Source organism: Exophiala dermatitidis, assembly GCF_000230625.1.
Source record: "Exophiala dermatitidis NIH/UT8656 unplaced genomic scaffold supercont1.5, whole genome shotgun sequence".
Lineage (NCBI taxonomy): Eukaryota > Fungi > Ascomycota > Eurotiomycetes > Chaetothyriales > Herpotrichiellaceae > Exophiala > Exophiala dermatitidis.
This window is the reverse complement of record NW_008751650.1, coordinates 1184514-1211432: the sequence shown is the minus strand read 5'-3', so window position 1 is coordinate 1211432 and position 26919 is coordinate 1184514. Positions and strand designations below refer to the sequence as shown.

The 26919-nt window shown below is 52.5% G+C and overlaps 10 protein-coding genes across 10 annotated transcripts; 3 read left to right on the top strand and 7 right to left on the bottom strand.

Annotated features, from left to right (window-relative positions):
* Nucleotides 1-270: 270 nt before the first annotated feature.
* Nucleotides 271-2148, bottom strand: HMPREF1120_06028 (uncharacterized protein; the record flags this gene model as incomplete). Its single annotated transcript, XM_009160223.1, has 1 exon — nt 271-2148. The coding sequence occupies one exon, from the start codon at nt 2146-2148 to the stop codon at nt 271-273; it is 1878 nt and encodes a 625-aa protein (XP_009158471.1).
* A 530-nt stretch (nt 2149-2678) lies between these two features.
* HMPREF1120_06027 (acyl-CoA dehydrogenase) lies at nt 2679-5304 on the top strand. Its single transcript, XM_009160222.1, has one exon. It carries the CDS (start codon nt 3037-3039, stop codon nt 5104-5106), a length of 2070 nt encoding a protein of 689 aa, XP_009158470.1. The 5' UTR covers nt 2679-3036; the 3' UTR covers nt 5107-5304.
* Nucleotides 5209-7887, bottom strand: HMPREF1120_06026 (elongation factor EF-1 alpha subunit; the record flags this gene model as incomplete). Its single annotated transcript, XM_009160221.1, has 1 exon — nt 5209-7887. The coding sequence occupies one exon, from the start codon at nt 7885-7887 to the stop codon at nt 5209-5211; it is 2679 nt and encodes an 892-aa protein (XP_009158469.1).
* Nucleotides 7888-8855: 968 nt separating this feature from the next.
* On the bottom strand, nt 8856-9383 carry HMPREF1120_06025 (anaphase-promoting complex component APC2; the record flags this gene model as incomplete). The annotated part of the gene is made up of 1 exon (XM_009160220.1): nt 8856-9383. The coding sequence occupies one exon, from the start codon at nt 9381-9383 to the stop codon at nt 8856-8858; it is 528 nt and encodes a 175-aa protein (XP_009158468.1).
* Nucleotides 9384-11572: 2189 nt separating this feature from the next.
* HMPREF1120_06024 (uncharacterized protein) lies at nt 11573-15178 on the top strand. Its single transcript, XM_009160219.1, has 3 exons — nt 11573-13510; nt 13570-13655; nt 13711-15178. The coding sequence occupies exons 2-3, from the start codon at nt 13571-13573 to the stop codon at nt 14739-14741; spliced, it is 1116 nt and encodes a 371-aa protein (XP_009158467.1). The 5' UTR covers nt 11573-13510; nt 13570; the 3' UTR covers nt 14742-15178.
* A 490-nt stretch (nt 15179-15668) lies between these two features.
* HMPREF1120_06023 (uncharacterized protein) lies at nt 15669-18482 on the bottom strand (the record flags this gene model as incomplete). Its single annotated transcript, XM_009160218.1, has 1 exon — nt 15669-18482. The coding sequence occupies one exon, from the start codon at nt 18480-18482 to the stop codon at nt 15669-15671; it is 2814 nt and encodes a 937-aa protein (XP_009158466.1).
* Nucleotides 18483-19377: 895 nt separating this feature from the next.
* HMPREF1120_06022 (uncharacterized protein) lies at nt 19378-22332 on the top strand. The gene has a single exon (XM_009160217.1). It carries the CDS (start codon nt 20070-20072, stop codon nt 21459-21461), a length of 1392 nt encoding a protein of 463 aa, XP_009158465.1. The 5' UTR covers nt 19378-20069; the 3' UTR covers nt 21462-22332.
* Nucleotides 22333-22836: 504 nt separating this feature from the next.
* HMPREF1120_06021 (uncharacterized protein) lies at nt 22837-23919 on the bottom strand (the record flags this gene model as incomplete). Its single annotated transcript, XM_009160216.1, has 1 exon — nt 22837-23919. One exon carries the CDS (start codon nt 23917-23919, stop codon nt 22837-22839), a length of 1083 nt encoding a protein of 360 aa, XP_009158464.1.
* Nucleotides 23920-24721: 802 nt separating this feature from the next.
* HMPREF1120_06020 (uncharacterized protein) lies at nt 24722-25181 on the bottom strand (the record flags this gene model as incomplete). The annotated part of the gene is made up of 2 exons (XM_009160215.1): nt 24722-24803; nt 24835-25181. The coding sequence occupies 2 exons, from the start codon at nt 25179-25181 to the stop codon at nt 24722-24724; spliced, it is 429 nt and encodes a 142-aa protein (XP_009158463.1).
* A 521-nt stretch (nt 25182-25702) lies between these two features.
* Nucleotides 25703-26140, bottom strand: HMPREF1120_06019 (uncharacterized protein; the record flags this gene model as incomplete). The annotated part of the gene is made up of 1 exon (XM_009160214.1): nt 25703-26140. The coding sequence occupies one exon, from the start codon at nt 26138-26140 to the stop codon at nt 25703-25705; it is 438 nt and encodes a 145-aa protein (XP_009158462.1).
* Between the last annotated feature and the right edge of the window lie 779 nt (nt 26141-26919).

Here is a 26919-nt window from a genome sequence, read left to right as displayed (position 1 = left end):
TTCTAGGTTCAAGTTTGGCTCTGGCTCCGGCTCTGGCTTTGGTCCTGTTTTTCAGTCTTTCAAGCATTAAACTATGTAGGTATCTATCATTCCTCATGCTTATCATCAACTAACATTATCATCTGCTAGCCCGTTCAGCTTTGTCTGCTTCCTGTTTTCCTCTTCTCAGTGCCTAAACGGCAAGTCACTATAGGCCGTAGAGCATACCGGATTCAAATCTCCCATCCATCCAATACCCATCACACTGGCACGTATTGATTACTGTTATTATCACCTTCTCCTCTCACCACAAATTCCACAAAGACCCGCATCTCCGGCATTGAGGTAGCCACTATTTCGGCACGACTCGCTCCGACACACCCAATGCCGCGGGTCTTTATGGGGATCCAGAACGTGCGAACATGCCATGCAGATGGCGTTGAGGCGGGGGTTGTCGAGAGAGCAGATTGGACAGGATATCGTAGTAGTAGCACTACTACAGAGAACGGATGAAGTAGAAGTAGGGCAGGCGCTGGAAATGCCGGTGGTAGTGGCAGTAGGGATGGTCGGTGAGGGTGATACGCTTGCTGGTGCTGGTGCTGGTGCTGGTGCTGGTGCTGGTGCTGGTGCAGATTGAGTCTGCGTCGTTTGCTCCGCTTGGTCTTCCTGTTTAGGTACTGTTCGTTGTGTTTCTGGTTTCGGACCAGGTATATCAAGACTCTCTGTCCCTGTCACTGTTCTTGTTCGCCTTGAGGTGGAAGTCGACGATCCAGGCGAGACGACTCGTGGCGTCGTCCTGTTGTCGAGTCGAAGTCTGGATGAGGCATCATGTTCAGGCGTTGTGCCTAAGGTGGTTTGTTCAAGTTGCACGCTTGTATCCCTTGATATTCCAGACGAGTCCTGTTCGTTTCTCGACTGGTCATCTAAATCTGGGGATGTAGGTCGCTCCGCAGCATCGTTTGACAGTAAGCCATTCTTGCCTTTCACGTAGTCGTCGCCATTAGACCTTGTTTGATCCGAGGCGGGTCGTTTCTGCTGCTGTTGCTGTTCCTGTTCCTGTTCCTGCTTCTGCTGTTGCCGCTGAATCACAGGCTTGAAATAGCGATCCAAAAAATTCATCTCCTCCAACTCATGCTTCGCATCGACATCGTGGCCAGCGTCTTCATGATCGCAAACACGAACCATACCCTGTCCCTGACTATCGAGCAATTTGCGACCGTTGGAATCAACAGCATCCTCCTCCAGGTCATCACCCTCTTCCTCGTTGTCGTCCTCCTCCTCATCTCCATCGTTTTTGGTATTTTGTTGCTCCAAAACATCCACCTCCTTCTTATTCGTCTCAAATCTCGCCAAAGCAGCAGCTGCCCTGAGCTCTCTTCCCCTTTTACTCTGCGCGACCCTCGGCTTCGTCAAGCCCAACGACACCCCTTTTGCCACCCCTTTGGTCGTTTTCGTTTTCATTTTCGCATGATTATAATCCAAAGCCAACCTTTCACTCTCATCCTCACCGAGTGCAACACCATTCTTCCCAAATTTCTTCTCAATCCGTCGATCGCGCTTCTCTTTCCACGTCAATTCCTCACCCTGCCCAGCCCCTCGCTTCCTTTTCCTCGTTGTCCGTCGACTACGAAACGTCCCTCCGCAAAGTGGAAGTCTCGCCAACTCCTCACTCGCCAACACATTGTTCCCACTCATCACAAGGGACAAATCACTCAGTGCCCTTCCACTGCCCCAAAATCCCTCTCCCGTATAACCTCTCTGCCAGAGCGATTTCAACTCTTCAACATATAGATTCCTCGTCTTCCAGAAATCCCGCCCGTGATTCATATGTGTGTTATGCGCTAGCTCGTGCATCATGACCATTTGGACCATGTTGAAGGGTAACCAACCACCCCGCTGGCTTCGGAGAACCAGTTGGATTACTTCGCCGTTGTTGAAGTTGCGTCCGATGAATTCGCGGTTGGGCTCGTGTTCTTCGAGTGTGGTTATGGACAGAAAATGGTTCTTCATTATGGGCAGACATTGCGCCGCGATAGCGCGGAGGAATGTGTCGGCTAAATCGTAGGAGGTGCGGTCGGATGAGGGCCGTGGGAGTGGTTTGATGAATACGATGCGGTCGTTGGGGTGGGTTGATTTTTGATGGTTGAGACGGAGGGTATTGAGGGGCATGGTTTTATTGCCAGAATAGAGACGAGAATAGAGACAGAGAGAGTGTGTGTGTGTGTGTCTGTGTTTGTGTTTTTGTCCGAATCGCAGGCGGGGGACAATCTCAAGAGTGTTGTCGCATGATGATTTGATGCTAATTACCGGTGTGTCCTTGATCCCTGGTCGAAATCAGACCGGTTATGAGGTCTCCGTCGTCCACTCGACTCGCGTTGAGGATTATGCCAGCACACAGAGGAGTGGTGGATGTTGTACAAAAGAAATGAAGACGGCCTGGTTGTCGAGAGTCGCCTCCGAGAAGTTGAACGAATCGTGTGGCGAGTCAGGTTCCGCCTTGATGGAGTCCATAACTGACTCGGGGGACACCCAAACCCGGGGCATGTGAGCACGTGCGCTGACCATAACATTAACGAGAATAGCCGAGGTTCAAACCGCTGTTGCTTGGTGGATCTCCTGTGTAGGCGACGATTGGCGAGTAGATGCAGCTGCGCATACAACCACAGGCCCGGTACGAGCAGCGTAGGCCGAACCTGTATCCCATCTGGGTATCCCGGCTGAGCTTTCATTCAACCTTTAGGTAAGATCCGGGACCAGCCGCTTCATTTGTGGGCAGTATATGTGTCGTGACTACAACCTACCTATCCAATCCGCCTCTATAGAGATACGGGAGCCGAGTAAAAGCTCCAACAGAGTTGACTGAGGACCGACCAGAAAAGACAATCACTCTTCCGGAAGGACTCTTACTGTGAGGATTACAGAGAGACAATACACTGCTCCTCACCTACCTATATACTTCTACTATTCACCACCCCTTTTGACGGATTCGGGTCATTCCCGTGTTTATTGTATATACAGGACAGCTTCTCGCTCGTATCCACCCCTCTCCCTTTCACCATGGGGCCCCAGCCACGGAAACCGTCCTCCGCAACCAGCGGTTTCTTCCAGACCCTGCCGGTAGTGCCGCCTCAATATACACAGTCTTCGCCTTCATCCACAAGAAGTCTTCAAGAGCATCAGGACCGCAATCACCATCACAACCACGATCACGTTGACGACGATGGCCCCTCGGACGACATCATTCTCGACCGCATTCTGGCAATCTACCTACCAACCCCAATTCCCCACGAGATCTCACAGCCCCTGCACGACTTTGCACGACAGGTCCTGCATCCCTCGACGCTCGCACACACGGTGGACTGCGAGACGAACCTACCGACAATCCACCCACTCACCACATTCGGAGAAGAAAACAGAACCAACCCTCTCCGGACGAGCGAAGGCTGGCGAGCCCTGAAGCAAATCCAGACACGGGCCGGGGTAGTCGGGTACGGCTATCCGCACCTAGCGATCCGACAGAACTTCAACCGACGGGTTCACCAGTTCGCCACACTGCACCTATGGCACGGGTCGTGTGCAATGGTGACGTGTCCGATGGCCATGACGGACGGGGCGGCAGTGTTGTTGCGCAAGCACTTGGGCGATCCGGACGATGACCAACCGGGCCGGGCAGAAGTGTTCCTCGAGTCGTACAAGAGACTGGTATCCCTAGACCCGAGCTACGCGTGGACCAGCGGGCAATGGATGACGGAGCGGACGGGGGGCAGCGACGTGCGCGAAACAGAAACGGTGGCTCGACGCATGACGGAACAAGAACTTCGAGATGACAGACTGAAAAATCGAGATAGGGACGCCCACGGCCTCCCACTGGGCCCGTGGCTCGTTGACGGGTTCAAATGGTTCTCGTCGGCGACCGATGCCGACATGGCGATTCTTCTTGCGCAGACTGACAACGGATTGAGTGCATTTTATGCGCCCTTGCGCCGACGCCTCGGTGGTAACCCATCGTCATCACGTGCAACGACAGAACATCTCGATGCCACCGAAATGAACGGCGTCCGCATGCAACGGTTGAAAAACAAACTCGGCACAAAAGGCTTGCCCACCGCCGAACTGGAAATCAAACAAATGCGCGCGTTTCTCATCGGCAAGCAGGGCCAGGGCGTCAAGGAAATCAGTGCCATCCTCAACATCACAAGACTCTACACTGCCACCGCGGGTGCCGGATACCTGGCGCGCGGACTGGCCGTGAGTCGCGCATACACCCATGTGCGCAAGGTCCGCGCGGGTCAGTTGCTGCGTGACAACGCGCAGCATCTGGCCTGGATGGCCGGCGAGTCTGTCAAATACCGTGCTCACATGCATTTGGTCTTTTTGGGCGTCGCCCTGCTGGGGGCCAGCGAGCAAGGGTATGAGGCGGTGGCAAACAACAACACTCGTGCGGCCGGTCTGATCCCGCGTGACAAAATGGCTATTGATATGCTCCTCCGCATCTTGACACCTGTCATGAAAGCGCAGGTAACATTGAACAGTGTGTCCGGTCTTCGGGCCTGCATGGAGTCGCTGGGTGGTGTTGGATACTGTGAGAACAATGAAGACGGAGGCGTGCTCAATATCGCCCGACTCTTCCGCGACAGCGTGGTCGGGACCATCTGGGAGGGCACTACTAGTGTCATGGCCGAGGATGTCTTGAGAGTCATCAAGAATCCAAAGACAAAAACTGATATCATCGATACCATCTTCGGAACGTGGACCCGCGCCGTGCTAAAAGTTGTCGGTCCCAAATCCTCGAGAGAGGCCGCCATCGTGCTCAGCCGTTATGAGACCCTCAAGAAAATGGTTGATCAGCTGACCGCCGACCAGCTCCACCGTCGCGGCAGGGACATCCTTGAGCATATCGAGGCCATTGCATGCGCCTGTCTGCTGATGTACGATGCGTTGGTGGATGGAGATGTTGTCGCCACTGAAGTCGCCGTAAGGTGGGTCAACATGATTGCATTGTCTTCGGATAATGAACACGGCCTGGAGAATAATTCTAGGGGCTTGGGCGAAGAAGTCAGCCTTGACAGAAGGATCTTCCTGGGTTTTCACGCTGGTGGTTCGGTGACTGCAAAGTCGAAACTTTAATTCTGATGAATAACAATATATACCGCTCCTTGTGTAGTCCAGAAATGTCGTGCCGAATGATCATGTAAGTCCGATCAAAAGGCGTTGTTTTCTTTTCCGCCGTCAAGTATAAACTTCACATACTCTGCCTACGAAGCCGGCGAGTCCCGATGTGTGGGACACAGCCGGCCCTGACACTGGCCCAGGTGCAACAACCGTCGGAATAACAAGGACTTGGTTGTCTTTCTCCATCCACTCCACGGTGCTGACGAAGCGGAAGGTGAGTTTGATCCCTTTCTGGCCGGGGCTGTTGCCATCCCCACGCATTTGTTTTATATCCTCCATGTCAAAGCGGAAGACTTCGCCCTCGGAAGAAGCTGCGGTTTCTTCCTCGGTAGCTCCTTCATCCAAGGCCATACCGATGACCTTGACAGCAGCACGTATACTATTGATATAGACGGTGGCATGACCGCCCAGGATCAATGGTGGTGAGTCTTGCCGAGCAAAGTCGGGCAATTCAAACGATGCAGAGAACGAACGATAGCCTGCGAGGCTGGTATCGCCTGGATCACCTAGCAAAACCATGCCTTTCCGGGCTCGCTCGAGCGTCGTACCTGCTGTATCATTGTTCAAGAGTTCCACTCCAATCGTTCCAGTATCTCCTTGTTGCATGCCAACAACAGGAAGCCGGAGATTTCGCAATGAAACGATGCGAACAGGCAGAAAAATCGTCTCAAACTCCCTGGTTCTGGACGCTGGAGACCTGGAACACTCGCCTTGATATGACTGCCCAAGTTTAGTCGTCATCCCGGCACTGTCACGACCGACCGTCTCGTTACCATAGGAGCAGGACCGCGCAGCAAGTCGAGCAGGCTGTTTTGAAGACGAATCTTGATCCTTGGAAATCGGCCCGAGGTACATAACACTTCCAACCGACAGCGTGCCACGAGCAACGTAACCACACAACACCACACCTTCCTTGACAACTCGGTTCCCGAAGTCGGAAGAGTACACGCGGGATGGCGGAATGCTGAACACTTCATCAACATGGAATAGAGAGGATGGTGTAAGGACGGATGGTTCAAGCACCTGAGGTCGAACATCTGGAAGGGACCGAAGCAGTGCATGCAACCCGCCTATACCCAGTCCTGTGACCGCACTGGTCATCAGGATGGGAACAGCGGAGAAACCATCCTTGCCCTGCAGTGTGAAAACGACTCGATCGACCTCAGCTTGATGGGCGGTGCTCATACTCTGAAGTGCAGGATGTGACCCAGCAGCGTCAGGTACCAGAGGTTGACTCGGAGGGAAGTTTACCATTAAAGGCTTACGTCCAGCTGCCTTGAGAGCAGAGAGAAGCCTCGCTAATACCACCCGCAACCCCGAGCGAGTGGCAAGGTCAATCTTGGTAATGCAAATTATCAAAGGTGTGCCTAGCCTGAGACATAAGTCGAGATACGAAAGCGAAAGATCCATGTTGTTTGCGGACTCTGGTTGAGCAAGGGGCTCATCTCTTGGGCTTGAAGCCCCGGTGCGCGCTGCGTTAGACCCACCGCTGTCTGCCCCAACGCATAGAATGGTCCAAGCTGGTTTCCAGGAAATCAAACTTCGTAAAGTTGATTTGGCAAACCTAGGAATGCCCGGTGAGTCAGAGAGAAATACCAAACGGTGCGCCAAATTATGGATGTCGATCCAGGATGAGACATTCCCAAAGGCATAGTTGACAATGGCGGGAGAGGCAGTACGGTCGCGTGCATACCCAATGATCTCTTGGGCTACTGAGCTGGTGACGCCAGAAGCAAGCTCGTGTCGGTGCTTGAGCAATGACAAACGGCTCTTCCCACGTCCGTTGTCCAAAGTCGAGGTCGAGAGTGTTCCCAAAAGCGAAGACTTTCCAGCTGCAGTTGCCCCTACTAGGGTCACACGTAGTTGTTCCGTGCAAGACATACCATCATCTATGCCGGCCTCGGGGGCAGAAAGATTGGACGACTGGTGGGGCCTAGATGTGGGTACATCTGCCTCCGTCAAGACGTTTGAGTCCGGATAGACTAGGACCTCGGCGACCCAGAGCTGATCGGTTTGCCAGGCCAGTATATCGCCTTCATTGCCATCCTCGCTCCATTGACAATATCCCACTGCAACTTTCCGCAGGATGCTGGTGGTGCAGCCCAGACTTGCAGCCATGGCTCTGAGGTTCGTCAGGCTTTCCTGCAGTTCATCTTCTACCAAACCAACCAGAGTGCCGTCATCAGCTACTCCGATTTCGTAAAGCGCGCCTTGACTCTCCTCCAGCCCAGGTAACAACTTCGCTGGACGCTCTGGAATACCCAGCCTGGGTGTTGCTTCTGGGAGTATAGGCAAAACTAAATCTGCATTCGACGACGAATGGAAAGGTGATGACTGTTGCAGTCTCCATAACAACTGTGTTGTTAATTGCTGTAGCCTCGTTTGACGAGCATGAGTGGTGGGTTGGACAGAGACGCCGCGGCTTATGGTCGGGTCACTGGTGGAGCGACTTCCCGAGGAGATGGACTGTAAGCCCACATAGTCAGGATGAGGAATCGAAGTACTTGTAGAGATCGAAATGAATCTACGTCTAGGACGTAGAAGTAAGTGGAGTTTGTACTCCGTAGGGCCTTCCTGGTTCTCAGGCGCCAACTTTCTGAGCTCGCTTTTCTGATTCTGCCCGTCAGGGAGAGGTGTCTGGTTCGGCAGGAGAGGCTGAGGAGTAGCAGTACCAGGGGTAGCCCACGGGGAACGGATTCGTGGCGGCTCCTCCTGGTAGGTGAATATGGATGCCATAATGCGAGTAACCTAGTTGCTATATCGTGCTGGTGGCAAAGGTCTGTTCAGATAATCCCTCTTCGACATGCTAGACCCAGCAATGACGGTGCTAAAGAGCGCGTGACAGTGTGAGAGTAGTATAGCAGTTGAGACAGGCGGGAACACATCGTTGCGGTGCAGAGATGAAATGAAAGCCTCAGGAGACCATCATAGACAATATGGGACAGTATATCAATGAGGTGGCGATAGCATCCATTGCAGCGTCTATGTGGGTGGTGGCGCGACAGATTCGAGTCATCTGTTTAGCCCCGTGGGACCGTGGGCCGAGTCATATATGTCTCTTGAACCACGAGGAGGAGTGGAAGGACGACGGACGATGTCCGGATACTTCTAAAGAGTCATGCCAGTGTCCGCGACGAGTCATGGAGCCGGACTTTGATAGAGACAACCCGGCCTTGGCACGGGCGCGTAGAGTGCCAGGTACCCAGGTGTATCCTACCGTCGAGGGAGGTATACAATGTATATATACCTTGGTAAATGTAGTATTATATACTGTGTTCGTGTTCTCCTGCTTCGTGGTCTACTGATGCCCTTGATGCTGGAATTCATTATTCTACAGTGTCCACGGTACAGTAACACAGATCCTGGCGCTGCTGGTTTGCCCAACCGCGGCCATGCCCCTCATTCGTACCTACTTAGTATACCTATTGGTTACCAGTCAAGTATTCCACAATAAATGGGCCATGCTGATCGTGTAAACGACCTTAAACCGACCTCCGTCGGGAAATCCTTCATTGCAGTGGGTATCTTGGGTATATATGGTTCGCTTAAATCAAACAGACGTGAACCGGCACGCGTCACCCCCAGTGTACGAGAGAATGCTCCCCACTCACAAGTCCATGTCTAGCCAGCGCCAGCTGTAGCACTTCCTCTCGAGTGGTGGCTTTGCCCCTTGCAGACCTCCTGAGAAGGAGTAGGCATACCCCTCACTTACTCTTCTCCTCTGTCTCTGAGACTTTCTCCCACTCGCTATCCGTACTGACATAGCCAGAACTTTCCCCAAGGCTGCGGCGCCGCCTGAGTGCTTCGACACTCTCTGCCATCCTCGGCTCCAGCATGGTCGGCGTCGTCTGTTTCGGTATCTCACGACTCTGGCTCGGCACCGGCGCAGAAGACGTGGTCGTTGCAGAGGTGGCTTCCGGTGCCGGGGCAGGAGTCTCTGTCTCCGTATCTGTATCACTCGCATTTTCGGGTTCAGGGCTCTTGTCCTTCTCATTCTTGGCTTTCTGCGTCTGTTGTTCCCTTGCAATTTCGGCGGCAAACCAGTTGATTGCGTACCAAAGGCCGCCACAAAGAGCCGACAGTACCAGGAAGTGGATTGAATATGTCGCAACGAGGAGAATCAGGAGGAGGAATTGAAGGGCGGCGAAAGAGGCATTCGTTGCGACCAAGAGCGTCGGCGTTGGGCCAGGGGTAAAGATGGAATCCCATAGCTCCTGCAGGAAAGAAGCCATCTTGTAGAGTAGTATTGGGACGATCGAAGACAAAACACTGGCAGTCGAAGAACAATCAATGGTTGACGGCGCGAAACAGATGATACCCCGTGCCCTAATCAGGGCTATGCCACAGGGCTAGAAATGTCAATGCCGTTCTGCTGCGCTCAAGTTGAGGACAGGCTGGCAGCCGTTCCAGCTAGTAGAAGAGGTTTCTTTGGAAGATGAAATCGTCGACGTGGCATGGAGGAGAGGGACAGTGATTGAGTGCAGAAAGTCACTTCCACCACTGGCAACCCGCAGCCGACCTCGTCATCAGCCACCAAGTCATGTGTCCTGTTTCGGCGCGAGCCCTGTGCAGCACTACTACTATACAATCTAGTATGTAGTACCGGCTAGTCCCGTACTAGTGATTGATTTGTATGATTGAAAGCACCATAAGTCAACTTAGGACAAGACTAAGGCACTAGGGCTGATTTCAGGGCGAATCAGGTAACTATCCCGATAGGGGATAATTATCGCTTAGTCAGCTCCCACCTATGTCTCTCACCCTCTTTTGATCAGCTTCATGGTCACTTGCCCACCGCGGCCTTCAACTGCCTTGCTCTCCTTTCCATGCATATAACAACTGATGAACACGGAGAGCCTGGTAGATACCAGACCCTCTCGTTTGACATACGATTGCTTACCTGTTCACTTGACCTTCAGCCGTTCAACGGCAGCGCCTGAGCCGGGACTTCGCGTATTGCGACCTTTGGGGCACTGAACAAAAGATACACGAGTCATGATGCCCCAAAAACAGTGGTAATAATTGAACATGGTCAAGATTTGACCAGATTCCGAGTGGCACGGCCGGCAAAACTGAGGCGAGATGTCTTTCTGGCCAGTCTAGAATTCACCGTGGCCCATGCAAGGCATGTGAAGCTCAGCAGATGACTGTGCCATGCGGTTACCTCATCCCACATTCTCCAGCAGGGCGCGTTGGAGATGCAGGACTCGGATCTGCTATCAGGATTACTCTTCTGGTGCGTTCGACCTGACAGCAAGTGGGATATTCTTCAACATTGAAGAGCTCGATGTCAGATCGACCGCTCGATGAACATCGGTTTCAAATTTATTCTGACCAGCTTCGAGCCTTGCGGCAGCCTCTTGCCTCTATACGTCTTCGACCAGCGCCTCCGTGCCTCCGACTGCTTTTGGCAGCATTCACGGCATGCATCATTTGCAGACAAAGGGATGCCCGTGGGTTTGCGATGCACCACTTACAGTATTGCCACTCACAAGGATATCTCATGCAACCAAGGTGACATGTGGCCAAGTACTTGTTCGTGGATGAACATGGTGGTGCAACGGGGTGGTCCGTCGTCCTTGTGGTAGGACTACGCCCCGTCAAATTCCGCCCGAAATAGGTAGGGTTGCCTGAACTGCGGAACTTGAAGTTGATCATATCCTGCCACCAACAGATTTTGCTGTGCTTCATGCTCTGCCACCACTGGCAGAGCATCCAGACTACTGTACTCCGAACAGTATTGGGGGCGGAGGACGGAAGATGAAATCTACAGCGCAGGCTTAGCCATTTCCCAAAACGGACAAGCTTACGAGGATATGTTCGGTTCGTGCACTGGTTGAGTTGCTCCCAATTTGAATGGAGACAAGTAAGGAGTAGCAAGGGTGCTTGACAGCTTGAACTGTTCTAGCTTGCGGTTTGTGCAGAACCACCATAGGCGGAATCAAGTGGGTGTCTGACGGGTAGGGTGTAGACTTACCCGTCCTGGGCGTCTGGTAGTCGCTCGAGAGACTCTGAGTCGAGGCGAGCCACCACGGCCTATTATAGTACCAGGTAGTGATAGTGACGGATGGAGTACCAACAATTTCAGTGGTAGCTGGTAGTATAGCGGAGTAGATGTGACCAAAATAACAAACGCTACGCTGTCAGTGAGCCTCGTTAATCTCAGGTACCTATTTAAAGGTACCACACGAGGCTTATTAAACAGTAGCCAGATGGAGCCTGACGTGAGGTTCCGAGTTCAGGTCCAGTTTAACGTGTGAGGCTGGCCAATCACATCACGTGCCCTGGGCCGGAAGCGGACAAGCGGCAGTCGGCGGGACTTTTGGGGGAAGTTTTGCGGGCGCAGCTGCGGCTACTAGTACGGCAAGAAAAGAAACTGCGCTGCCTGCGCCCTATTATTTTAGCCCCCTTTTTCTGGGGCCGAACTGCTGCCACTGTCGTCCAAGTCATCGTCCTCTCACCATCACTCTGCCCTACCTCTACCTACGCTTAGCCAGTCAGCACGCTATCTTCCCATGCCTCGTGTGGCTCCACGGGCCAGATGTGCAAGTCACCCGTGGAAACGGTGTCACTCAGCCAGTGCCTCTGGTATGTGATCTGTTCACTTGGCCGGCACTGACCGTGAGAAGCCGGGTAGAAAGCTGCTATCCTCAAACGGTGGCAGATTTGTCGACATCACCGCCTTTGCCCAAGCCAGTTACATGCAAATCGAGTGCGGCTGTCTCCTTAAGCGGTGCCCTTCCGGCTTCGAGGCTGACAGGCGTTGGGGCTCGGATGTTTGCTACTGAATGGTAACTGGGCTACCCGTCTGCTTTGACCCGAGCCCTGCCTTCTCCCCGACCTCTCAGAGACTGGGCACCGCGCCCGCCTCTTGCTTACTCCATCGTCCGTCTGATTGCACTTTCTGGGGACGGACCTTTCAGACGCCGTACGCCGGCCATCTACCCAGAGCCACCATGTGACCGCTCGTATTCGGGCTCTGTCAGGTTACTGGGTCATAGAGACACCATGGCAATATCATGGCTGATGATGCAGAGACATATACTGTGCCGTCGTCACAGCATGGCCCCACCGTTGCCGAGCTAGTATACTGTAAGTCAGAATGCTGACTGTGGCTGTGTGCTTTTCGATTTCCTACTAATGGCATTGTGAGTGGAGTGGGTGAGTCGGCCGACGTTGCGTCGTGCCGGTCCACCATTCTGTTGCTTTGCCCTCGTTCCTCATATCCTTGGCTCAACGTGCACCACACTTGGACCTCTTCTAGTCTTCGTCCGTCTTCGTCCCGCTGGGTCATCATGGGGAGTTAAAACACTGCGTGGAGACGTGGGCTTCGTGCCAAATGCCGCTCTAATCCTTGTTAACTGAAGAGCCGGCTTTCCCAATATACTGTTGCGCAAGTATCTTTTTTGGCTGGCATCTCTTGGATCAGCATTGTCATCTTCCATCAGCCATTCATTCTATTTCACGACCAACCTGTTACATCGCAAAGTACCTATATGGTGCCCTAAGTGCATTTCTTACGCTAGACGCCGCTTAGGCCCCCGGACAGGATTGGCATCCCACGCCGATTCAGAGAGCCTACGACGACTGCAGGGCCGCGCCGAGGACAGCAGTTACTCGAAAGAAGCTGCTTGCTCCCTCGAGACTTAGCTGGCCTGTGCCATCAGCAACGGTCCGGTCTGAGTAGTCTGTCCACCAGCACGCCCTTCAGTGCCGTCGACGAGCCGTGCCAAGGTTAAATCACAACGGCTGGTTATTGAATATTGCCGTCACGCGAAATCCGATTTAATCACGACTAGGCACAAAACCAGCAAGCAGTACTCCTTGCCCTCTTTGATGTTGTTTTATTCGGTTGCATTGAGCCATTTGGTGAGGGAGAGCGTTCGCCGCCAGCCTTTTCGCTTATCGACACGGGGGATATCGTCTCGATCCAGGTCTGTTTCCCGATAACCACATCCAAAGTCCCCTCGAGCTTGCAAACAGCAAGCTCGGCCGCCCCTTCGGTCAACATTGCGCATCAAAGGCAGCAGTTGACACCTCACATTTCATCGACTCCCATTTCGAGCGCGTGGTACCCAGTCGGCCACGCCCAAGGCGTGGCTTATAGAGCAAGCCGCGGGTCAAGCGCAACTGGCCAGGAGGGATTTCAGCCAGCAGGATACTGGAGCGGACATGAGCAACCGGCGGCAAGGAGACTGGGGGAGCCGTCTACGCAGTTGCAGCAGATAGGAGAGAGCCGGCCAACACAAAATCCTCTTCTTCCTGCCCATCAATACGCCTGGACGTTAGCTCAACAACAATCACCGCAAGGTGAGCAGCAGCCATCAAACGCGGCTCAACTTGCACTGCAAAAACAAGGGTTCGTGGTCTCTCACGGCGTTCACATTAAGCTCCAGTTTGCTAACAAGGGCTGAAAAGGATGGCTGCTCAAGTTCTAACGACGTCGGCGTTGCAATTTGTCCCTACTCAAGAACAACTCCCCTATGGGCACGATGGGCCTCCCAGTAAGAATGCAAAACTATTATGATAATATGGTCAAGATGTACTGATGACAGGCAGGCTTTGGAAGCGGCCATTCTGGCCACCCATCTTACAGTTCCCATAACGTACAGCAACCACCACTGATGGCGTCGCCTCAAACAGTGCACAGGAACCCATCGATTCGAGGGCAGAGACAAGCGTCACGTTCTCCGCGAGTAAACCCAAGCGCTGCAACCTTTGGTGACCGAACACCTATACGGCATTACAGTTTCCGGGCTGGCGCTGCGCGTGGGCGCAGTCTGAGTCGAAGCGAAGCGTTTCTAGAAGCCTATGCCCAGCAGAGTCAATTACAGTTACAGCAAATGCAGTCTTCAACATTGATACCTACGATACCCTCACAGCCTGATTTGGCAATGCCGTCGCCGATGTACAACGAAATGCCTACAACATATAGCATGCAGCAACCTTTGTCGATGACGGCATTTCCAGCTGGCAATGACATGGTCATCTCCTCTATGTCATCGAACCCCAGAATATCGCAGAGGACGGTTGCAACGATGCAACAGCGGCAGAGGAAAAACGAGGAGGTCGACCTTCAAGGATTCTACGCGTCCGCCGAGGCTTTAACTCCTTCCAGTGGCGTGTCAATGATGGATATACATCAACAACCCCCACCACAACCGACTTCTGATATCGGACCGTCGTATGCCCTTTACAGGTCGACGGGGCGCACTCAGGACGGTGGCACCCTCCATCAACCGCCACCGGCGGCGCGTCTCCCCTCCAACACGTTGGACGATATGCAACAACCGTTCCCTCCGCCGGCCAACTTAACCTTGGAATCCACGCCCACGCCGATCGAGCTCAAGCCGTCACGGCCCAAACCGCAGTGTTGGGACCACGGATGCAACGGCAGGCAATTCAGTACGTTCTCGAACCTGTTGAGGCATCAAAGAGAAAAGAGTGGGAGTGCCGCCAAGGCCGTGTGCCCGCACTGCGGAACAGAATTTACGAGGACAACCGCAAGGAACGGCCACTTGTCTGGTGGCAAGTGCAAGGGGATGGCCGATTTGGGCTCGGAGGCCGCATCGAGCAGCGCCCAAGAATGACTCGAAGGGATCGACAGGTTCTTTCATGTCTGCCTAGTTGTTGTATGTTTTACGTTTTTGGACACCAACTTGGACTTGGACCCGACCAGTATATTATTGTAGGTTCCTGAAACACGCCACTACTAGTATTTTACGATAAAGTACTAAATAAGCAGATCAACTATACCCGACCGAGGTAATAGCCTGTGATTGAGATATTGTACTATAAATACAGTGTATGTATATATGTCGAGAGGTTCGAGTCAAGGTAGTGAGAACACCTCGATTCCAAAGCCTGGCAAGGTCCATGACAAGAGGTACATATATCCACTAAATAACTCAGGTACGCTGTACTACCAGTATCAAGTACCTTACTACCTAGTACTTTACCCATATCCTTGGGTTAGCGAAGTCGATCGCCCATTGCCGTAATAGAAAATCAGGTATACAAGCACGAGTTACCTAAGGAATTACCTAGTAGGTATGTATGTGTACTGCCAGTGTACAAGCAGGAATTATGTAGCTGCAGTGGCATGGACGTGACCATTCTACCTACTCCCGAACTGTTCAGGGGGGTTTTTTTTGCCTTCTCTCATTTGAGAAAATTGCTATCTAGTCGTTCAAGTTGTCGTAGTACATAACGTGAGGTGAGGCAACGAGAGCTCACCAGGTACCTACCTACCTACCTACCTACCTGATGGGTAGGAAGTGGGTACAATACGTAGGTACCGACAATGCACACCACTTCCAGCGTCTCTGGCCTACTCAGACTCCTCGGCAAAAGAAATGCAACATGACCCTTAAAGAGAGAGAGGGAAGAGAAAAGAGGTTTCTCTCGCGCCCTGCGCCTCTCGTTGTCCCTTGGGTACCCGTACCCCACCCGTACCCTACCCTACCAAACACCTAGGTACACTAGAATAGCCCCGTTTCCTATCGCTCGCCAGCCCATCATAACCGACCATGCCTCGCTTTGAAAATGGATATCTTGTCATCGTAAAATAGAATCTCTCGCAGCCGCCAGGTGCGCTTGGTGCGTCGATTGCTGCTGCCACCGCCGCCGCCGCCGCCGTCGCCGTCGGCACCTTGGTCGTCGCTCTCATCGCTGTCCTCGTCGTCACTGATACCCTCACCTGGGTCGGAGAGGGCTTCCAGGTCGCTGGAATTGGCTGATTCGTGGCCGCCCTCGTCGTCACCACCACCACCGTGACCGTCCTCACCACCTTGATCATCCGCATGATGAACATGCTGATGCTGATGCGCATGGCTATGCGGGAGGTTGTGGAGTTGGGTATGATGGTGATGGTCAACAAACCCACCGCCGCCGCCCCCTGCTGGACCGACATGTGCGTCGGTCTCTATATCATCTCCGGAATGCTGGACCATGCCACTGCCAGGAAACCCCCCTGAAGCGACATTTGAGTCCAGCCCGGACCGGGACGCCTTGCGTGGCGGTTCCGCATACTCCAGAATCTCGAAACACTGATTTTCCACGCCTAGGTAACAGAGCTCGAGTTCGGGCCGCAAGGCGACAATGTCGAGCACTTGTAAGGCTGCTTCACGAGGGTGCACTGTGCCATGCACATAGCCGACGATATGTGGGATATGCATCGACCGGAGAGTAGTGGCATAGGGCAACCGCCGCAAGAAGTAATGCCAGTCCTTGTAATCGATCGACATGCTCAACTCGCGCAGCTTCATCTTGCCACTGGTGATGCATGTGATGAGCTCGCGGTTGGCCACCCACCGCCGCCAGTTACTGCGGGGACTAGCGTCTGGACTGCCTGGGTTGTCGAGTCTCAAGGTGCTGTCGATGAGTAACTTCCTCAAACTCGAGCGGTGCCGTCGAATAGCACCCTTGTAGATCATCTCAATCGTGACAGGCGGCTTGTACGCCGGATTCCGTTGCAGAAAGAGCCATTCGAGACTGTCTGGTGCCAGAGTGTCTCTGATAAAGGCAATGAGCGAAGGCGAAACAGTGTCGGTGTGTAGGCGTTTTAGCTTCAATGTGTACTCTGAAGCAGCTGGTGCCGATGTAGGCGTGCTGGCATTCGTCGTTGCATGCCCGTACGCTGACGGGTTGGCAAATATATTGGCGTTGGACGGCGTCTTGAAGTTCGCCGAGGACACTCTCCTACGACTCATTGGGGTGAATCGTTTGCGAAGTGCTCTCCACAACTGCTCGTGATTTCGACAGCCTAGTAGCGTAAGTGTGGTCAACCTCGACCAGTCAATTGCCTGAGACAATACGGGTATGGACAGGAAGACCCGTTCGCATTCAAAGGACTCCAGTTGGAGCTTTCGGGAAGGGGCACTATCTCTGCCGGACGGATGAAGTGGATGCCCAATCCTTTGCGCATGGTGTGGTTTATGGGCTTGTGGCTGAGTGAGAGGAGGACTTCGCTTGGACATAGGGTCTTGATCATGCGTCTGCACATCATCGCTGTTATGTATGCTGTGTGCGGAAAACAGCAGACCGAGTTGGTCAATTTCTGAGGGGTTGACCAAGGTTCCTGCCTCATCTATCCTCTGGTGATGTGGAGTATAGTCTGCTTCAACAGGCATGCCTCCGGTGTGTTTCTGGACTTGGACTGAAATTATGGAGCTCGGTTGTGGAGAGAAGGCATTGCAGAACCGGTGTACGAGCACGCCCAAAATTCCCCCAGGCCGAGGTGCCTGGTCGCTGAGTCCAGACATGATCGATGATAGATCAGGAGCCCTTTCCTCCGATGGCAATGCCCAGATGTCGAACTGTGCATTTGCTGACATTCCTACTCGCAGCTCCTTCAGTCTTCCAAGCGACCTCTCGATCAACACGCTCATCTCCTCGGCATAAGGCAACTCGTCAATGTCGAGAACGCTCAGACTTCTGAGTGGCGGTAGTATTGAAAACGTCGGAAACTCGACCCGAGGATACGGCGGGATTTGGAATAGAGAGTGCATAGAGTTGGCAAGAATGGTAGGTATGTTTGGGGTCTGCGGTCCTGGAGCGATAGCCGGATGAGGTGAAGTCAAGGGTCCATCGTTTTGATTGTCATGCCATCGTACCCATACTCGCTCAAGACGACATTCCTGTCCGTCATCACGGTTCCCAAGAGATGCCAAGGCCAGCCACACATCGCGGAGGACGCCGGTGGGCATGTCCCAGATGAAAGCCTCAAGATTGCGCATCCTGCCAACTGCGAGTGCCACGAGCGTGCCTAGCATCTTCCCGCCTTCTTTTGTTATCAGATACTCCTGGACCCAATCCGCAGGGCCATTTCCGAGACTGAACTTGCGAGTATATTGGGCGAAATAGTTCCCCCGCCGAATCCTGCGAGGCCTATTGGGCTGCGGGTTGGAATGGCCGCAATGTGAACAATGATGCTGGGACTGTTGTTGATATGGAGCCTCGCCAAACACATCATGAGCCATGACAAGAGTTGCCAGACCATATGTCAGGGCATCAACGCCCACCCGATTCTCAAAAGTGGCATTCGCATCGGGCCAAACGATATCGAATCTGGAATAGATATGAGGTATCACGAGCGCATGAAGGGCCGAGTGTGTCAAGGCGAGCGACGTCAGGTCGTTTGTGTGTATTACTTCTTTCAGGATTGCCTGTAGGATATCGACAGGTAGGTCTAGAAGCCGTAGAGGTTCCTTCTGCGCAGTAATAGCGTCCCACTCCGACTTCTTGCCATTCAAATGTTTTGCCAACAGTATCTGGGGTCCATTGTCATTTGCCATTTGAGGGCCGTCCTGATTCAGTACGCCAGATTCCATGATGTAGTTATTCGAGACCGGCCAGGAACCTTGTGTAAAGGGAGAGGGAGAACAATGTTTGATTTGGGCACCAACGGAAGGCTCAGAGCGAATGCTCCGAGCCAGTGATGTCTTTGTTAGCTGAGCATAAGGCGTTACTGGCGAGAGAAGTTGTCAATGGTCGAGGGTCAAACGGGGAGAGAGACAGCAGTGGTTCAGTCAGGACTCAGGTTGGGCAGTGAAGGATCTGTCACTTTTGCAATTGAGGCTATAAGCGCAGGAACCAGGCTTGGTACCGCCAGATGTAATTAGGTAGAGACGTCAAGCATCGTTATACTGCACGATGCCTTACTCGTTGTACTAGTAGTAGAAGTAGATCTGTGGATGCAGTTGTTGCGCGGTTAGAAGCTGGAGGCTGGTTGCAGGTTGGCCGGGAGGTGGAGGGGCGCGGCGTTACTAGTAGTCAAGATGGTACTAGTATGTGGCACGAGTGATAAGCTTGAGTTTCAGGTTGTTTAACTACCGCTAGCATTGAGCTAGGAGCACTTTACTGGCCGGGCACAAAGATAGAGCTTAACTATTGCTGCTATCAAGGGCGCTAGTGCCATTAGGTATACACTGTAGTCCTCTCCATCTTCCGAGCCTGAGCGGCACCTGCAGTGGTGACCCATGATCAGCCCGAAGCCACTTTACGCGCCCACGCGCCGCCGTAGGGTTGCCTGGAACCTTGCCCACCGATTTCAAGGGTCCTCCTATCCCATCGGGCAAGTTGGGCCAAAAGGTCAATAGGCGGTGGCAGGGATGCAGCCCACTGCCAGCCTGAGAGGCAGGTATACACGGTTCCTTGTCCAGTCCCCTCGAATGCTGATGCGCGTGGTATACATTCAAGTAACTCCGGCATTAAAACATTATTGACTTCAAGTTCGTAGACCACTTGTAACAGACAGCTTCCGCTTCACTTCTGCTGTGTTGCGGAATGCCTTGCCTGCTGATTAATGACCCCCAAACTTGAAGGTGCCGGCCAGGTCTGTGTGCCACCACTGCAGCCAGTGGCACTGGCAGTCGAAGGTGAACTCGTGACCTGCCCGTTTGCTGTCTTTCTCTCCATCTGCTGCCACTGCCAGTAGTGACCGCAACTGACTGCGATTGACTGCGCTGCGCCCATTATCCTTGAGCTGCTTGATCCCGACCACAGCCTGAGCTACAGTTCGTCTGCCTTTGTGCCTGGCTCCTTTGCTGCCGCTTGTATCTCTCACCCTGCATCTCCCATCAAAGACTTGCCATATTCCGACGAAAATCATCTCTCGTTTATAAGGGGAGCCACCTGCTGACTTTGAAGCTCCTCTCCTCCCACTTACCCATCCACAATCCTGTTCGCATGGCTTGAGCCGCCACTTCTCTGTTCGCTTCTCTCGCCTGGGAGCCTCAAGGCTCACTAGCTATCTCGACGTGCGTTGACGAAGCTCTCAGTCCGTAGACCGTGGGTCTGCGAAGCTCAGTGCTCCTCTCACCGCTCCCTTCAACCTCCGACCCACCAAGTTACAGAAACCCAACAGCCTTTACTCTCTGCCGTGTAACTCCGATTCGTCATCAGTACACAACGTCAAAATGGAAGAGTGCCCTGACGAGGTGCTCCTGAAGGTCTGCGACCTCCTGGACTTCAAGAGTGTAGCAAGTCTACGACGAGTTAACAAACATCTGGCCGAAGTCGGGGCGGAGGCATTGGTCAAGAGAGTGCGGTTCCACTGCAGTCAAGTCTCGCTCGAACGTCTTGCTGCCATCGCCCAACATGATGTTTTCAACAAGTACGTGGATACTATTGTGTTTGAAGGGAATATCCTGGCAAACGTTGGCTGCATTCACACCTACTCGGCCCATTACGAGCTTGAACACCACAAAAATGAGAGACCGCAATCCCCCGGGAAGAACGCTACTGCTCGAGAGAGGAGACTGTATGAGCGGAACGTGGCCAAATTCAACCGCGACATCATTGCCAAATATGACCGATACCGCGACTTCTACGAGCGACAACAGGGATTGCTCAAGTCAAGTGCCTACAGTGATTTCATCTCCCCTAGTATTCCTCGCTTCCCACGGTTGAACAAGCTTGTCTTGTCTACAGTTGGTCGGTGCAAGCACGTGCTTTCGAAGCGATTTCTTGAAACCTTTGCCGTCGACTGTGCAATGCCCATCGAAACCGACACCAGATACACCAAAGATCAACTCAAACACCTCCTTTTCCCTCAAGGCTGCCCTCTGACCACGCTTCATTCATTAGAAGTGCACGTCATCAGCCCCAAGTTCTTCACTGGATTCATGCCGCGAGATTCGATTTGCGAGGCCTTCAAGAACCTCAAAATCATTGACCTCAATTTTCGGCTCGAAAAAGATGACCGCCACGACCTGGACGTCTCCTCAGCCGAGCGCTGCTATGGAGAACTCGGCAAGGGGTCCCTTCGGGAAGCCCTCGCCGGTGCCCGGGATCTTCAAGAATTGACCATTAACTTTGACGACTTCGGCTTCTTTGGAGCGTGTGTCAACATGGAGCACATCTTGGGCGACCATACGTGGCCCTCGCTCAAGGTGCTGGACGTCGATTGCATGTCGACTACAGAGGACTATCTACTCAACATGTTGAAAAGACAAACCGAACTCGAGAGGTTTAGGTTGGGCTTTATGACCCTTGATGATGGGCGGTGGCCTACGGCAACCTTGCGGATGCGACGAGATTTACACCTCGTCGAGTTTTCGAGTCACGGTCTTTTGGAGGATTCCGAGCAAATGTACCCCATGCACTACATCGACGGAGACGCCTACATGGACGATTTCCACGAGTTCAGTTTGGCCGCCGCTCTTGACCTCTACGTCACCGATGTCCACGATGAAGACGATCAGTATCATCCACTGGAAGATACCCAGTTTGAGGATCCGGAGGAGCTCCGTGAAAGATATGGCCCGTTCAGCGATGACGACTTCTCCGACATGGATTGCAGCGACTGATTAGAGAACAGAATCACAGCAACTGTACTAACCCCGGCGGATAATGTATTCTATGACTTGACGACTTTTCTCCATCATCCAAATATTTTGTACAGTACTAGGAGCGACAGCCTGCACTTTATGAGCGACGGACTACAACAGATACCCCTTGTGAGCTTGATCGATCTTTTACGGTTTCGGATGTTTTCTTTTTTTTTTTTTCAAATGGAGTTTCGGGGATTGTTAATCAGAGGTTAAAAGGCGACTGTGGAGGGAGGGAGCTTCTTTTCGGGAGTCAGCCGGGCAGCAGACACTGAGCTTGTTTGTGTGGAGGTCTTGTTCTATGACAGGCGAAGCACCTGTAAATAGAAAAGCGATTCATTCTCTAGAACCATTGTCCAATGCTAGTTTTTGCAAGGTCCTTCCTTTTTTAAGGGGTCAAGGTTTCCAATGTCCTATGAGAAGACCTTTGCATATCGGAAGGAATAAGGTGTGCCTTGCTGTGGGTGATTTGCGATATGCCCTTTGTTCCAGTCGCCTTCGGGTAGTGGTGGCAGCTGCGGGATGTTCATACGATCCCATGTCATGTTTTCGGGATTCGCCTGCCATGGCGCGAATGCTTGCATATCTCAGCGACCCTGCACTTGCCACCATTTTGTTGCTCTTTCCAAGCTGCGTGAAATGCTAGCAGCATCGGGAAAGCGCTGTCATTTCAGTCCCATGTTGTTCGGGCCAACGCCGTTTATCATGTCTGTCTGGTGAGAGTTGTGTATATTGCAACACATAATATGGTCACGTCTTTGCGCATTCAGTATCGGTCAATCACCATTCAGTATCCCAAGCTCCGATCTCAACATCGACAACCACTCCTTTACCAAAAAGTCACTTGCACCATTAAAGTACCGCATCTTTTAGAGACCAATCTTGTTTGTGCTCAAATTTTGCTCCTCCAAAACATCTAGAGCCGTTGACGTTGACTGACACTGTAAACTAGGTATCGACCGCACGGATTCGAGATAATGTGTGAGCAGGCTCGCCGACGGTACACTTGTGGCTGCATCAGGCCAGAAAAATTCCTGCAGTGCCCAGAACGCCGCAACACCAATGTGAAATGCAGTCCCGTCACACGGAGGGAGCCCAAAGATGCGCCACACATGTGTAGTAGGCATATGGTGACACCAGGCAGAGATGAGATGCGCCGAAGTGCCAACAACGACAACAACGACATTGCCCGCCACCGAGAAGATACGAGCTTATGACGAACAAGCATGATGCAGGACCAAGTTCTCTGCGGGTGGCCCGGAGAATTTTTTCTGTGTCTGGCATTCGTTGGAAGGGAGACCAAAGATCTTCGATTGCCGTGAGGTTGGGATTTCCTTTTTGAATTTCAAGTTTCTCAGTGGTCTTCTTGGCCCGCTAAGCTCGATTGTTGGCCGTCGTCAACTTCGCTTGTTACGCCCACATGTTCGCCGTTGATAACGCCGCCACACTGCCGCATGTGTTGTCTAAAACCAGCAATCAGGAACTGACGTTTCGAATGTCTGACGTTGTCAAAGTAATCGTTACAAGCGTAGCAGCGAAACCCCCAATATGCTCTCCCGGTCCGAGGGTTGAGGTAAGGTATTTCAACAATCGCCATGAACCTCCTAGGGTTTTGCGCTAGAGTATCAATGGGGCCCTTGACACGAGGTGCATCCGGGCGCCGCGACCTCGCTTCTTGCGCTCTTTGGGCTATCAACCTTGAAGAACATGCCGTCAAGCCCTGTTCGGCGGGTAATGTTGTGCCATGTGTCCCTCCGGTAGAGGCGCGGCTCTGACTGACAGTGCTGCTGGTCTGCAGAGCAGTCTGTGTATCAATGAGAACAAGCCGTCGACGGCAGCTCGTTCTGTTGATGGTGTAGTGGCCAGGGACGCTCTTCAAACATGGCAGCAGCTTGATGTCGGTCTTAGAGACACCAAGCCGACGACAAGCCTGAGATTTCAACATCGGCAGATAGTTGGGAAGTTTGGTAAAGCAGCGGAAGCAGACACGAGTACACGTAAGAAGGTATAGGTACCCGCCGAAGTCAATGCAGGACTCACAGGTCGGGGAGGTGAGCTTGTTGAGTAGCTGTTGGTATCCGATAAAGGAAGCCATCTCGGTACCGAGAATCCCACGTAGAACATTTGGGCAGTGTCGGATGACAGCCTGGAGCTGCGGCAGTTCATGTACTGTGTCGTATCCTCGACGGTTGGTCCGTTGCAGTGATGTGCAGGACTGTATATCCAGGTGAAGTAGAATCATGTTGACAATCTCCAAAGGAAGAACATCAAGTCTGCCCAGGCCATACTTTGCTTTCTCGCGACGACCGCCGTAGGGAGTGAGGGGGCATTTTCTGGCTAGGTGTTGATCGCTGAGGGTCAAGGATCGCACAGAATGCATGGGCCACCACGCAACTTCCAACTCTGCCGGTGTTAGCGGCCTGTCATCTTGTTCCATGAGTAGAGCTTGGGAAAGGTGAACGGAAGAGAGCAAAAGTAGGCCCTAACAGTAGGATGAAAACCAAAATAAAACCGTCGGAATGAAGAGGTTTCCGAAGCAAAAAGACTGTGGCGACGAATTTCGGGTATACTTATTAGCTGCCGGCCGCTGCGGTGAATCCAATAATAGAAATCCGGGCCTACTAGTGGTAAGATTGTACAACATTCAAGTTGGCATACCTGTGTGTAAAGATGGGAAAAACGCGGGTTATCACTGCGCGCAACAAAGGTAAAACGCGTCTCTGACGCGTGCCGAGCCTTCGCGCACATTTCTACCGTATCGCTAACCCCTTAGCCCGCAGCTAAGAATCCGGGGTCCTTACACGCCCACGCTTGGCTTTGGAGGAGGGAAATCTGATCCGTCCTGGTTGATCTAGACCTTCTCATTTCAACCGCCGGCGGGGCTGCCGTTCTGGCTCCACGATGTTAGGACAAGCCATAGAACGATGTTGGTCCATGGTATGAGGCAGCCTCTCAAAACTCCCGAATCGGCTAATCGAGTACATTGCTATATTGGAAACTTTTCCGGCGAAAGAGATGATCCAACAAGTCCTGGAGGTACTTGTAACCAGTTTTCTCTTTTTCACCAATCTCACGAATGTAGCTCAGGTTTGGAAACGTGGATGGACTATGGAGAGGTCAAGACTCGATCCGCCGTCGAGTGTACGGGTAGAAATGGAATGCAAGCAAACCACAGCCTTGCTATCAACCCCTCTGCCTTCTGCCGTCTTCTGACGCTCATTGCCTCCCATTCCATCACATCAAGCTACATCCCCCAGGGCCACGTCCAGGTCCATGACTCGGTCGACGACGCCCAGAAGTCCCAGTCCCTCCGCATGCTGTCTGTATGTTGTTGTTGGTGGCAGGACCGTACCCGTGACCATACGGTCGGGAAGGACGTCCAGACGATACGGGCAACACATTTCCATACCCATCCGTCATGGAGTATCCATTCCCCAGTGTGCCTCTGGCGTCAATGTTGTCGGGACCAAGGATCATGCGAGTCTCGTTTGCATCATAGTTTCCCCTCTTGTCGCAGTTTGGACAACCCCCCGCTGCAACCGAGAGGTATTTCGGTTCCAAAAGACCTGTACGTGCTCGTGTGTAGGAGTGGACGGCATTGTCCTTGTTGAATCCTGTTCCAGGGCTGCCGCAGCGCTTGACGATGGTCACCCATTTGTGTCCGCAGGTGGATGATCTATAAGACTCGATCTGGCACATATTTTCTGCGTCTGTCCTGTGCTGCTGTGAGACCAACGGCGTGGCGTTGCCTAGTATCAAACTTGGAGGTATCGCTTGCTGGAAACAAAGGTCCAACCTCTGCTAGTTTTTGATGCGTTCAGTGTCCAAGAGTCGAGCCGGTGGAGGTGTGAACTTGAGCTTGAAGTTGTTTTGAGCTTGGACTGATCGCATCCAAACTCTTCCAGGTCGCAAAAGGTTCTTGGGTGCTTCGGGACCGAGATGGTACACTGAGATTCAGTTGTCCGTTCTTGAAGAAGCGACTTTCAACTCAGACTACCAAGGTCGTCCGTTTACTTACTGAACTCGGGCTGTTCGTCTGTTGGTACCAAACAGCATGACCACTTGGTAGTTAATCAAGCACTGCATTGCTTCACTGTTCAAGCAAACAGCAGGATCCGAGTCGAATCGCTCCATATCACCTCGCTCTCGCGGCAGTAATAACCTCCCCCATACTTGGACAGGCGTTCCAACTTCGTGTGATTTGAACACCCAACTTGAACTCATTTAGGCTTCTCGTCACCTGGCGCAGTCATGGCCTCCTCTTCCTCTTCATCCACACTATCCCGACCCCGTTTCTGAATCGCCTGCATAAGCTCATACAGCTGTCCAACCTGCTGATCACTCATCTTGTCCAGGAGCTCTTTATCAATCTTGCCGCCCTTCCATTCATCCCCTTCCAGCAATTGACCGTACTGTTGCCACTCCGTCAGAAAGCCCACAATGTGCAGTGGGTTCTCGATGTCTCGGTGACGTCGGAACTCGGCTTTGAGGTATGTGTCGCCAAAGATGCGGGCTTCCGGGTCTAGTTTCTTGCGATGGATCCGTAGTAAGCGACGGTACAAGGGGATCGGTGGGAGGAGCGCAAGAGCAGAAGTACGCTGGCCTGGTCGGAATGGCTGGCTGGCCGGCGATGCTAGGAGACGGGAACTCGGTCGCATGGTTGGAGTTTTGGCTGTCTACTGGTAGTTTCCCTTGGACCAAAAGGATTGAAAAGAAAACAACAACTACTAGTAACAAGAGTGGTATACGTCGAGCTCTTGACAACGAAAGAAAGTCCTAAGGTTGTTTCATTAACAAGTGTCGAAATCATCTGCAGGTCCCGAAGCCCGTCATGCCGAGATACAATGGACATTGTTCGAAAGATCGTCAAAATAGAACTATACTATAAGTCCCCTAGCGTTATTTTATTTACCACTACTCTACCTATTTCACGTATTTTACACCTCTCGTCATATAAATATACGAGGAGGGGTACTAATTCTATTACCGTAATTTTATTATACTAGTCCTAATTAGGGTAACTAGACCTGTTCGAGAGCCTTCGGGGCATTGTGTATTTCGCACCCATACGTGCTTATTTCGCAGAACGCCAAGACCAAAATGCTTATAGCGCCTAAATATTACACACAGATTTCACTTAAATTACTCGGTGCCTATAGCACTAACTGCACCACGCCTATAACTTTTTGCTTAGGATGCCTATAAGGTTTGTAACTACACGCCTATTATTGTACCCCTAAACGCCCGTACGGCCTATACCCCTACGCCTACGCTGTACAGTGTATAGTGTATAACGCCTACTACTGTACTACACCCCTACTACTGAGCGCCTATTACTCCATTGTATACTACCGAGCGTGCTGGAGGCCTATAGTAGAGGCGTTGCAGGCGTTGCAGGCGTTGCAGGCGTTGCAGGCGTTGCAGGCGTTGCAGGCGT